Here is a 13206-nt window from a genome sequence, read left to right as displayed (position 1 = left end):
GGGGTCCTGGGATCGGGGCCCGCATCAGGCTCTCTGCTCAGTGGAGAGCCTGCTTCTCCCCCACAGCCCCACTCTCTGCCTGCCTCTCGGCCTACTTGCGATCTCTCTGTCAAATAAATAAATAAAATCTTAAAAAAATTATATGAACTTTTTATGCTCTTAAAAGAACCTGTATTTTGTTTATTAAAATAAAACAGCTTTGTAAAAAAGGGAGTGTCTGTCTCTGGAATAAGCCAGTCTTTTGGTCTCACCCAGACACACGCCCGCCATGTTGTGAGGGGGGTGTTTTGCAAGCCCGCACCCCTCCCAGCCCGTCGCAGCTCTGGGTGCCAGGTCTCAGGTGCTCTTGACGCAGGACCGGGCCGCAGGAGACGTGGCCCCTGCTCCAGGGGTGGAAGCCTCAGCGCCTGTCCTTCCCCAGTGCCCCCCAGCCCTCTTCGATGCTGCCCTTCCACAGTCTCTTGCGCACTTTCCGCCATGTTTCCATTGTTGGGGTGGAAGCTGCACGCTCACTCCCCCAGGGAGCGTTGGCGTCTCTGCTGAGCCAGGAGGGTCCTCGTGGGGTGGGCTACAGGGTGAGACCCACCGGCCACCCTGGGTGGGAGTCTCGGAAGGACTCCTGTCACTGAGCCCTGTCGTGAGAGAGAGAGACGAGCGGGTGTGCTGTCCTCTCCCCTCGTTTGCCTGTTGGGATTTGCTGAGGAGAGGTGAGGGGGGAGTTGAGCTAAGGAGACTTCCAGATCTGAGAGAACTGATACCAAGATTTTTTTTGACTCAGCACCTAACAGCCTAAAAGATTCCTGTTGTCTCATTTCTGTTGATACCAGAGTGGGTCGGGGATGAGGAAGCAGGAACCAAAGCCGAACATACCGTGCAATGTTTGCTCCGGTCCCTTTGCTGGTGGCCACGTGGGAAATTTGCATGAGTGTCCAACTGGCCCTTGACTCCCCTGGATTTGAACTGCGGGACTCTACTCATAAGCAGGCCTTTTTCCGTAAAGACAGTACAGCACTGTACTGTGTTTTCCTTATGATTTTCTTAACATTTCTTCTCTAGCTTACTTTAAAAATATATCACATAATACATGTACCAAATACGTGTTAATCAATTTTATGTCAGTTGGTAAGACTTCCAGTCAACAATGGGCCGTTAAGTTTTGGGGAGCCAAAAGTTAAAACGTGGATTTTTTTTTTAAGATTTTATTTATTAGAGAAATCAGAAGTAGACAGAGAGGCAGGCAGAGAGAAAAGAGAAGCAGGCTCTCCACCAAACAGAGAGCCCGATGTGGGGGCTTGATCCTAGGACCCTGAGATCATGACCCGAGCTGAAGGCAGAGGCTTAACCCACTGAGCCACCCAGGTGCCCCCAAAACATGTGGATTTTTGACTGCACAAGGCTTTGGCACCCCTAACCTCTGCGTTGTTGAAAGACTAACTGTATATTAACGTGTCCTCCCCACTCTGGCCCAGGTTGGTGGAACTTTGAATTTTAAATGAGATATAAAAGGAATTCTCTCTTTCTCAGATTTTACTGTGATTTCTGATGCTCTTAATCACAATTTAGAAGGCAGCGTTTACATCTGTAGCTTGACCCAACAAGCTGCTAATCCCCAGTCAGTGTGGCCTGGGTCTTGTGGCTCGTGAACAGACACCAGAACGGAAGTGGAATGCCCTAGGATTTCTGCCCTCCGACCCCAATGCTTCCCTGACTTGCTCAGATTGGGCTCAGAACAGACCCTGGGCCCAGGGCCAACCATCCTGCCTTTGTGAGAGGGCTCTGGTCAGCCTGACCCTCCACAGGCCCACCCTGATCTAGGATGGTTCTTTCCCTTTCTGTGGATCTAGGGTGTTCCTGGCTCCCAGCATGCCTGGCGGCCACCCGACACCATATCCACTTCTCCCTCCCTTCCCTGCTGGGCACCTCAGAAACCCAAGGACGGGGGCTGTTGACTTTTCCTGGAGATTCTAAATATGCCCAAGGCCTGGATGGTCACATTTATCTTAAACACAGGCGCTTTCCTAGGGAGACTTAAAACTTGGCTCTGGAATTTGTGGAACATGGGTTCATCTTGGAAAGTTTGGTTGAGGGTGACCTAAGGATTGAACTTAAACCATTGACTACGCTCCGGGGTCTTTGGTGCAGCGTTGTTTTTGGCTCCCGTCACCTTTCTTACACTCCCTTCCACCACTAGGGGGAGATGAGGAGCTCCTCCCGGAGTTGCGGCTCAACAGCTCCACTGCACATGCCGAAGTCAGTAGATTTCTAGTTTGAGTTTGAAGAATTGGCTGGATGCCTGCACGCGTGATCGAATGTAGGTGAATAGAGAGCTTGGGAAAGCCCACACCGGGACTCCACGTGGACTACAGCTAGACAGCCCCTCTCTGGACCACAGTCGTGAGCAAATCCCAAAGAAGGAGCCCGCCCCTGGGTAGCTGAAAGATGTTTCAGGGAACATCAGCTGCAATCTGCGTTCTCTGTCCACGGAGGAGCCCCAGGATCCCCTTACACAGATCCCCTTTAATCTTTAACTAGCCACACCCTAACACCTCTTTATTGGTTTCAAGCTGATGATATATTGAAATAGCTTAGAGCGAGAGAGGTGGTCCTTATAAAGCCGCCCCAGCCTGAGAACTCACTGCATGGCGGTCACAGCCCCACACGGGGAACGCCGCACATTAGGACGTTATGATCACAACGATGACCTTAGTCGCTAAGGAAAGGTTCAGCTGTGTTTACGTACTCTGCTTCACGAGGCAGAGACACAACGTATTTCAGGAACCGAATAGTACAAACAAAAATTCCCGGGTGCTTTAGGAAGGGTCCCCTCTCCCCAGACAGTATCTATATGATGGTCTCCAGGGAAACACAGCTGTCTGAACGACTCGGTCTGGCGATTTCCAGATCTCTGACCTTGACACCTGAGTCAATGACACGGGTGCTCCTTGCCATGCACTGTCCCGTGTGGGTTGCCTGTGTGTCGGGGTGAAGCCGGGGGATGATGGAGAGATTGTCCAATGTGAGCACACGTGAGTGGCCTTTTAAAATAAAGATTCCTGGGCTGGACCCCAGACCCACCCCAGGATCTGTGCAGGGAGCAGCCTCAGGGGATGGCAAGGGGGTGATGTTTGGACCTTCTCATGAGCTTTAGACAGGGAGATGAGCCCCGGAAGCCAAGCCTGGGAGAGAGCATCGAGGGTAGGAAGATTCTGAGACAGTGAGGCAGCGTGACTCCCTGTTCAGCCCTAACTCTCCCACATGCTTTACCCCTGTTACCTCCACCAGCTGTCATTATCATTATCCCCTTCTCAGATAAGGAAACAGAGGCACGGAGGGGTTAATAGCCCCATCTAAGGCCCCCAGCTGGCCAGAGGCAGAGACAGGGGAAGGGGAGGTGGGAAGGAGCTGTAGGTTGGCCAGTGCGCTGGGTGACAGTGTGAGCAACAAGGCATGGACAGAGGCCAGACTGCGGTGAGGCAGAGCAGGAGGGAGGGTGCGAGGGAGTAGAAACGGGGCTGTTGGCATTGTTATTTCAAGAGTGTGTGTGTGTGTGTGTGTGTGTGTGTGTGTGGTGTCTGCAAAGCCAGGAGAAAAAGGTTTCTGCTCAATGTGTTCGTCACGAATAACTAGTTAGTTTTCAAATCACCAGCTCAGTATTTTCCGTGTGTTTCCAGATGTTTGGGACCCTCTCTAATGTATAGATTGTGCTTTTTTTCAGATTCGCAGTTTGCCCCATCAGATTAAATTTGGAGATACTTCCCCTGGAAACACAGAGCTGAGAACTTGAAAACTGGGAAAGAAGTGTCACGTGATTCCCAACTTTGCAGGGAGCTGCAGGCCTGCCTGCAGGGAGGGGAGAGAGACCTTGGTAGCCATCGGGGAAGGCAGGATTGAAAGAAAGGCTTTTCTGGAAGGAGAAAGCTGGGGCATGATCAAGGCTGAAGGACACACAGAGGAAGGGCGACCTGCTGCGGGAGGAAGTGGGAGGGGGCCTGGGGGGCCATCTAGGGACCGGCCCTGAAGGCCTTGGAAGCCATGACTCTGAATGTCTTGAGGGCCCGGGTTTATTTTCTTTGGTACCTCTTTCCCAGAATGTGTTGGAATGTTGATGACTGGATGACGGTAACACCAAAAAGAAGGGGAGCAGGGAATGTGGCCAAGACTGCCAGTTGCCTACCTCAGTATTCCTCTTCTCCCTACTAATAGAATCATGATTTTAGCTGTCCACATTGCCTCCCCAAACAAAAGACTACATTTCCCAGCTTCCCTTGCAACTAAATCTTGCCAATGAGATTCAAGTGGAAGTGTCATGTAGAACTTCCAGGAAGTCCCCTTAAAAGGGGGAGAAATGAACTCTTTTCCCTTCCTTTCTCCTTTGCTGCTTGGAGTGCTAATGCAATGGCTTGAACTCAGCAGCCATTTGGGACTATGAAGATGGGACCAGATTAAGACACTGGAGTAAAAAGAGGACTCTGAAATCCTGATGACCACTGATCCATCCTATTAGCCTTGAACTGACCCTTTGGTGCTTCTTGATTGTAGCGGTGGAGGTGGGCTACCTTCTTAACTCGGTGGTTCGGTCTCCACTACTCACAGCTTGACCTAATCCTAACCAACCCATGAAGCCGGCTAGAGACAGGTGTGAGGACTCCTTGAGAAGATGTGGCTTCTGGTTCTGGCCTTCTATCACTACAGTTGTGCATGCCCCTAGGTGAGTCAGTGACTGCCTGGACTTGCCTTCATTTATAAATGACCTCCGTGATCATTGCCCTGCCTGTGTATAGGCTGATGGTCTAAACCGAATGAGGTTAAGTATGTACAAACACTTTGTATGTCTAAAACAATCACAAATGAAAGGAGTGTGTATTGCCTGGGTAGGCAACTAAGCCCCACAACTGGCCAGGTGCAGCTCCTTCAACCCAGCGGAGCTTGGCCCTTCCTTGGGTAGACAAGATGGGATCCATTGGGCATTCAGCTCCATTTGCCCGTTTACTTTTAGGTTCATTTTGGGACGGATCATTCTGACACACCACCTACTTGAGAGACTCCATGTCCATGGAGAGGGAGTGAGGATACGGTTGTTGGTAGGTAAAGGGCCAGAGAGGGTGCGGTGTCTCATCAGCCAACCTCAGAAGGACAACAGCCCCACCAACATCATGAAAGCTCTTCCAGGGGACTTGTCCGCACATGCAAGACTGCTGTGCCTTATTACTTACTCTTTGGTGCATATAAACGCAACACAAGTTTGCTCTCGAAGAGTCTTGGCTCTGCTCACCATCCTCCCTGTCACCCCACCAGACAAAACTTATTCTCATTAGCTGCCTGACCTGTCACAGATGGTCTTAAAAGAAATGCCAGAGAACAAAGTTCCTTTGATCAAAGTATCTTAAAATGTGTCTGCTCGCATTGGGTTCTGGTGATAAAAAGCAGCAAGAATTTCCCCCAAAGAGTGAAAAGGAGATGAGGTCAGCGACATCAGTATGAGTGTGGGCACACTTGCTGGCCCTCAGCCTGGACTATAACAACAGAAGCTTGAGTATATGGGACACCCAGAAGGTGCCGAATGTCGTTTAGTGGCGTAGCTTATGAGAAGCGTCTTCAAGTCCTCAACCCGGGGCACCTGGGTGGCTCAGTTTGTTAAGCATCTGCCTTTGGCTCAGGTCATGATTTCAAGGTCCTGGGATCGAGGCCCACATCGGGACTCCCTGCTCAGTGGGGAGTCTGTTGCTCCCTCTCATTCTGCCCCTCTCCCTGCTTGTGTGTACTCTCTAATAAAAAATTTTAAAAATCTTAAAAAAAAAAATAAAGTCCTCAACCCTAGTTTACTAATGAGTCAACTGAACCTCAGGGCAGTGAAGTAACTTGGCCAAAGTCTTACAGTTAATAAGTTGGAAACTTGAGATTCCAGCGAGGTCTACTGGATTCCCAAAGCCCAGTGTACTTTCCATTACTTTCTGATGGAAGTTCCCATGCTTAGTGTTAAGCAGCATTTCTTAATTATGCATACAGTATTATGTAACAAAATCACACATTAAAGGAGGTCCTTTTGATCTCTCTGGTTGTCCTGAAATCTCTTTCCCCTCCTTGCCTTCCTAAAGACGAAACAAGGTCCTAAGGGAAAAGAACCTTAAACTTCTTAGATTTTGGTTTTCAAACAAAAATAGCTCCTCTTGGTTTAGCTTTTTTGTTTGAGAACCTTAAAAACCTTCCATGTCTGCCCTCCCTGCAAAATAATGTCTTTGCAAGGCGCTCTGCCTCTTGCTCAATTCTGCATTGAAATCTCTTTGTTGTGGGGTCCTCTTGGAGATGGCCACTTCGCTGACTGCCAGAGGCAACTCTTGTGACACGTGAGCTGTGGGAAGGAAGAATAAAACGCTGGGTTCCAGCCACGAAGCCAAGCATGGTGCTTAGGCACACGGGCTTTAGTGTCTGACTGGCTTGCGTGACCTCTCAACATCTCAGTTTCCTCACCTGTAACGTGGAGAAATGAGAGAACCTCCACAATGGGGTAGTTATGGGGTTAGATGAGCTGCCCAGTAGTAGAGAGGAAGCATGAAAAATGGCTGTGCGTGTGAATGCTGGGTGTGAACTTTAGCTCTTCCGCACTCGAGTGAGTTACGTGATCGCTCTGTGCCTCAGTTTACACTGAGAGAACAGTGGTTCCTTCATCGCGGTCTGTTCCGAGGACTAAGTGAGTTAAGGATGTGTAGCTGTCAGTGCTTATGACTAGGCAGAATTCTGGGCAGATGTATAATAAGTGTGAAGTAGGGGCAAAGCACACACATACCCCCACAGGGGTAGCTGGCATATGCCAGTGCACTGAAGTCACCAAGGAGGTTTGAGTCATATTCCCTGCTCTCAAGGAACCTAAATTCTAAAACTTACATGAAACAGATAGTGGAGAAGACCCCAGAAACGTAGCACAGGATCAGAGCTGTTTCACCAGGTTAATCGCTGATGGGCAATGCCATATTCCAGTTCGCAGAAGACTTGCATCAGCATCTGTGGCCAACTAAATATTGGTCCCCAAAGGTATCAAACTCCTAATCCTTGGAAACTGAAACGTCACCTTATATGGAAAAAGCATCTCTGCCGATGGGGTTTCATTAATGATTTTGAGGTAGTAGTTTTCCCATCTCCATGTGGATGGGCCCCATGTGCCATCACGAGTGTCCTTACAAGAGGGAGGCAGAGGGGAAATTAGACTCAGAAGTGGAGAAAATAATGTGGCCACAAGAAGCAGGGATTGGATCCTTGTGGCGACCAGCCAAGGCAGGCCAGCAGCCACCAGAAGCCAGAAGAACAAGGAACTGGTTCTCAGAGCCTCTAGAGGGAAGATGGCCCTGCCCACACCTTGGTTTTGATGGAGTGGAACTGATTTCAAACTTCTGGCTTCCAGAACTGGGAGACAGTGTCTGTTGTTTGGGGCCACCAAATTTGTGGTATTTGTTACAGCAGCCACAGGAGACAAACACAGTTCACTGGCTGGGAAGTGGACAATGTAACAACTGAGATTGCCTGTTTCTAGGGGTTTGGTGGTTGCAGGTGCAACAGGTTCATCCCCAGATAAAATGAATGACAACAAAATGGTGCAGAAGTCTGCTACTTGACTGCTAAAAAAAAGCACTGAACATCGAGTCTCATAGACCACCTATTTCTGAATAATTCAGGGAGGACCTGGAAGGAAAAGTGGCAGGAAGACAAGCAAATCATCTGATGTTTTCTGCGGTTGGCTATCAGGAACCTGGCCTCACAATCTTACATATGGTAATTCTGTTAGGAGTTAGGTAGAGATTTTCATGAGTTGTTTTTGACACACTCTGGAATAATTACGTCTGTTGTAAAATTACCACCTGAACATGTATAAATGGGAATGAAATTTCTGATATGTTTAATTGGAAGCAGGCCTTTTTCAATAAAGGTGAAACATACTACCTCAAACCCCTACAACCTGCATTAGCAATGGCCTTAAACTTGAGTCAGGTGTGCCATACTAACCACAGGTGTCTCAGCTCTCGGGATCCCAAGATGCAACTCCATGGCAAAGTCTAACAACTTTCTGGTGGGATTCTTGGAGTTGGGATGAAATATTAGATAAGTGGGATCCACAGACCCCCAATCACCTCACCTTTTCACCTACCAAGTCCTAGTTGAATCAACCAATGGCTACAGCTTTCCAGGTGCCTTACTGGGACCACCAACTTGCCTTGAGCACCTAGATGGATTTTCTCCTCAGATGTCTCTCACTTAGCCTCTGACAAGCAATGGGAAGCAATGAGCCTGCTCAGCCACTGTCTGGACCACATCTCCTGCTCATGGCAAACCGTCTCTCTGTAGACTATTTTGGTTGGCTGAAACTGGTTGACACACTATTTTCAACTTTTGGTGACCACACACTTGGTTCTGATCTAAATTTTGACTACACAGCCCTTAGCTCTGCTCACCCCTGCTCACCACTGAGCTTCTTTGGGCTGGGTTGATTGGAATCCTCCCATTAACATAGCTCTCAAGGTGGCCTTAACAAGATGGGAGTCGAGATCCCTAATTTACCAACAAGCTTTAATGGAACCTCCAGTAAACCTAAAGCACTTTGCCAACAGCCTTAGAAACCTCAGTCCTCACAGATCTCTGTGAGGTTGCTGTTGGAGCATCCTGGGCTGCCGTAGTCCAGAGTCGAGCCCAGCAGAGTTGGCAAAGACTATGCCCATAGCATGGTTCCAACCACTTGTGAGAGGAATCACCCTTAAGAAAATGTACCAAGATAGTAGTTTTCCCATCTCCGTACTTTGTTGGTTATTGTTTTCCATTTGCTTAGGTTTATCCTTTCAATCCCTTTGCTAATTAAATCGCTGAGAAGTATATACTGGTAAGAATAGACACTGTCAATGTAGTGAAAACAAAACTCCTTTCTGTTATTGATGATAAACCATTTCAGAGAAGACCAGGCTGAGTCTAAAGGGTTTAGGTAATTGTAAGGGGAAGGCAGAGAGAGTAGTTCATGGCCATAGGACTTGGCCACCTCAGGGCAACACACAATGCTCGTTAAGTTAATGACAGATGGAGCATGGACCTGGACCTCTGGCTCTTCATCTTCTTTTGGCCTCATCTTGTCCTGCTGCCTTCTCTCTTTGACCACAATGGCACACTTCCCATAGGTCTTCTTCACCACATCACAGAACTCAAAGAAGAGGCTATCTTCCTGTTTGATGCATAACTCATCTCTTAGGAACATCTGATACTTCCAAGGCACCCATCCGTGTCTACCACCGGCATGCACGATACACCATGTTGGAGTTTGCACGAAATACCCATCACTTAGGTCTTCTCCAGTTATGAGACTTTCAGCGATATCGGTTTCTCCAAAATATACGGTCTTAAATCCATCATACTGCAGCGTTCTCAGGGTTTTCAAGTATTGGAGACATTGTTTCCTCCTGATGTTATCAAATGAATTTCTGGTAATGATGTTTCTTAAAAGAGTGTTTGCAAAGTGAGGCATGGTGTCTCCTCCAGTGTTTTTAAAAGCTTGCATGTCTCTCTCTGTGCCCATCTGGCAAAAGTGGCATGATGACCTCACAAAGGGCTTTCTTACAACTAGCCCAGTCACAGAGATACACTTTGGCTTTCAAAGCACCATGAAACACATACTCAGGACAATTTTCTTCTGGCTTATATGGTATGGGAAATGCTAACTGTAAAAAATGTTTCTTTGACATCGCTTTTCCCATGATTTGGGACTGGCAATTGTATTAGTTTGGTAGGGCTGTCATAACAAAATACCAGATTGGTGGCTTAAACAACAAGTTCATTTTCTCATGTTTCTGGAGGCTGGAAGTCTAAGATCAAAGTGTCAGCAGGTTTTTGATTCCTTCTGAGGTCTCCCGCCTGGGCTTGTTGGTGGCTGCCTTCTTGCTGTATCCTCACATGGCCTTCCTTCTGTGGGCACCTATGGCTCTAGCCTAATCTCTTCCTACGGTCATTAGACCTGTTGGTTTAGGGCCCCCCCATAGGATCTCATTTTACTTCAATCACCTCTTTAAAGGCCCTTTTTCCAAATAGAGTCACATTCTGAGGTACTGGGGCCGGGGTTAGGGCTTTGACATATAATTTGGGTGAAGGGGACACAATCCTACCTACCATAACAATCTTTTAATAGCGACGAGCTACACTGATGACCCTTTTCCATTTGGTTCATGAGGATGAAGAAGAATATCTGCATTCATGCATCCATTCCAAATTCATTTATTGAGCACATACTAAGCACTGGGCATTATTCCAGGCACCAGTGGTACAGCTATGACATGTCCAGTGAGACTTGCACAGGTGTGTGGTTTAAGTCTGCACGTGTGTGGAGTTCACAGGTGGCAGAGGAAGGTGTAACAAAAAGTATAAGGAAGTCAACCTGCATGCCTTTTATTGGACTGCCAAATCTTGAGCTAATTCAGTAACCGATCTGGAAATCACTTTTAATTATATATACTCCGGGCAAAAGAGAGTTTTGTTTTGTTTTGTTTTTAAATCCCAATAGGCTCTTCAATTGCCTTTGTATTTTCTTGTTCTTAGAGATAAAGATGCTTCATAGTGGGGCATGGGTGGCTCAGGTGTTTAAGTGTCTGCCTTCAACTCAGGTCATGATCTCAAGGTCCTGGGATCAAGTTCTGTATGGTCTTGCTCAGCAGGGAGCCTGCTTCTCCTCCTGCTTGTGCTCTCTCTCTGATACGTAAATAAATTAAATCTTCAAAACAAAACAAAAAACAGATGTTCTGTAAGTGTGCAAAGCCAATTCCCTCATATGACAATGGGACGGGATGACTGGACTGTTTGAAGTTCAGTGATTTGACAGGTCCTTCGCTTGACTGTTGAATGGCTGAGGCTTTCTCTTCCCACCGTGATTTTCTTGGGACTCAAGTTTAGGCAACCCTGGACAGTAAGATTTCCCCAGACTGGTTCACATGAAGAATGTGTTCTCTGAACAGCCTATCAGAAGCCAGGATCAGTGAGTTTGGGTTGGTCAATATCTTATGGCTATTTCCTCTTAGGATTTCTTTTATAGTGGGGACCATTTTTCAGACCAAATTTGATAGGAATGCGAAAGATGTAGAACAGAGGTGTAGCTACTGTGGTTGAAGTGGTCATGGTGGCCCCAGAGTCACCCTGTTCAGCCACTCCCTTTCCCACTGTCCCAAGGTCCCCTGGGCTCTGGAATGGCAGTGTGAAACACTATATAAAGCAATGAAGTCAATTCTAAGACAACAGTTCTTTGCTTCTTTCATCCAGTGTTTGGGTATGGATATGAGAAACGTGATCAGAAGTATAGAAGAAAAAGTGTTATATTATCTTTTGTGTAAATATATACACATAACTAAATAATAAATAAGTATGCATACTTTCTTATATTTTCATTTAGGAAAAACAGAAGAATGAACCAAGGATGAGTTAAAATTGCTTATCTACAAGTGACAGAGTAGAATAGAAATACAGACTTTTCCGAACATATCCCATTTTATTGTTTTAACCAGAGAATATAAATATTTGGTATTTTTAAAAAACAAAAGTTAAAAAGGAAAGATAAAACAAAATATGCAAATAAATCTGAAACGAATAAATCTACTTATCATGTCAGTAACAAAACAAAACACCCAATCCAGTCACACCCAATCAACAAAAACACCCGATCCAGCTGGAATGTGTACTTCTGCCCCTCAGACTGCAGTCCCTAATATTGTCTCCTATTAGGGGAACCAAAAGTCCTCCTGCTCGAAGGGAAGAAAATATACAAGATGAGCTTGGGACATCTTGTCCAGCCTGAAAGCACGGAAGCCATCAAAGTCTCCCAGGTTCTATTGGAAGGACCTAAGAGTCCATTTAATAAGCCTCCCATGACCAACAATGGAAGAATTTGAGCACCAGTCAATAAGGAAATAAATAATGACTCCAAGACATTGAAGTAGAATAAATGTATAAAAATTTTTGAATACCTTATAGTACTGAAACAATCAAAACAACAAATCACACACACAATTTAAAAAAAAATATTCAAAAAACCTGTTAGTTGCCTGGGGGTGACATTGCAGAGCACTACTGCACTGTTCTGCTAATTAGTACAGAGAAGAATCAAATGCTTATCTTGCCTTTTCTTGTGTGAATTCCATTTCAGACTGGGAAATGACAGGATGGTCAGACCAAGTGGATATCATACCAAGGTGATGGGTGTGAATGTGGCCCTACTGGGCTGTACAGGGACACGGAATAAATCTGAGTACTGCGGTCGTGGGCAGAGGCTCTGGTACCAGATAAACCTACTGGTCAAATCTTAGCTCCGCTCTCAGTAGCCTCAATTTCTCTCTCTATGAAATGGGAGACAACCTATGGCAGAGTATTGAGGCAAATATAATTCATTGGCATGGAGGAGGGACCAATGGCTATTTAGGAAGCACACTCTTTGTTTGTACCTTGTCTGTACACTTCCTGCTTGCTAAGCGGTCTGTTGATTAAATCTTTACCCCCACTGGTGACGTGAAAGTACTTCCTGGTATTTCAGGAAGTGGGGAGGCAGGGAAGAGAGCGGGCATTGGGGAAGGGGAGGGTCTGTTAACTGTCAAAATTGAAATTAAAAAAAAAAATTGTTGGGGCGCCTGGATGGTTCAGTCTGTTAAGCCTCTGACTCTTGATCTCAGCTCAGATCTTGATCTCAGGGTTAAGAGTTCAAGCCCCACACTGGGATTCATGTTGGGCGTGGAGCATTCTTTAAAAAAAAAAAAAGTTCTATTACCTTTAATTTTTAAACACAATGCATAGGTACTGTAGATAATTTCCAGCCTCACAGAAGTCACTCGTTCCTACTATACCCACACCTGCTTCACTCACCAGCCGGAATGCTGTTGGAATTGTTCTGTGTCTCACAGATGGATTTAGGAGTATAGATACAGATCCAGGCACAGACATTTGATTTAAAAAAAAAAAAAAAAGAATCATACTCTATATTCTGTAACTTGCTTTTGTAAACCTCACACTAAATCACAGACATTTTCCCATGTCATTAATATGGAAAACCTCATTGTTTTTAATGGTTATATTGTATTCCATTGTTTGGATGACACACTCTATTTGGCAAATGCCCTATTTTGTGGTTATTTAGATAGCTTCAAGGTCTTTGCTATCTCAAATAATGCTATGACGAATATCTCCTCATAGTTGCAAAGGTCTGAT

At 46.3% G+C, this 13206-nt stretch overlaps 1 protein-coding gene across 1 annotated transcript; it reads right to left on the bottom strand.

Annotated features, from left to right (window-relative positions):
• Positions 1-8740: 8740 nt before the first annotated feature.
• C6H21orf140 (chromosome 6 C21orf140 homolog) lies at positions 8741-9496 on the bottom strand. The gene has a single exon (XM_044254952.1). The coding sequence runs from the start codon at positions 9494-9496 to the stop codon at positions 8741-8743; it is 756 nt and encodes a 251-aa protein (XP_044110887.1).
• Positions 9497-13206: the final 3710 nt, after the last annotated feature.

This window comes from Neovison vison, chromosome 6, assembly GCF_020171115.1.
Source record: "Neovison vison isolate M4711 chromosome 6, ASM_NN_V1, whole genome shotgun sequence".
Lineage (NCBI taxonomy): Eukaryota > Metazoa > Chordata > Mammalia > Carnivora > Mustelidae > Neogale > Neogale vison.
The sequence above is the reverse complement of the archived record's forward strand: the minus strand, read 5'-3'. Positions and strand labels throughout refer to the sequence as shown.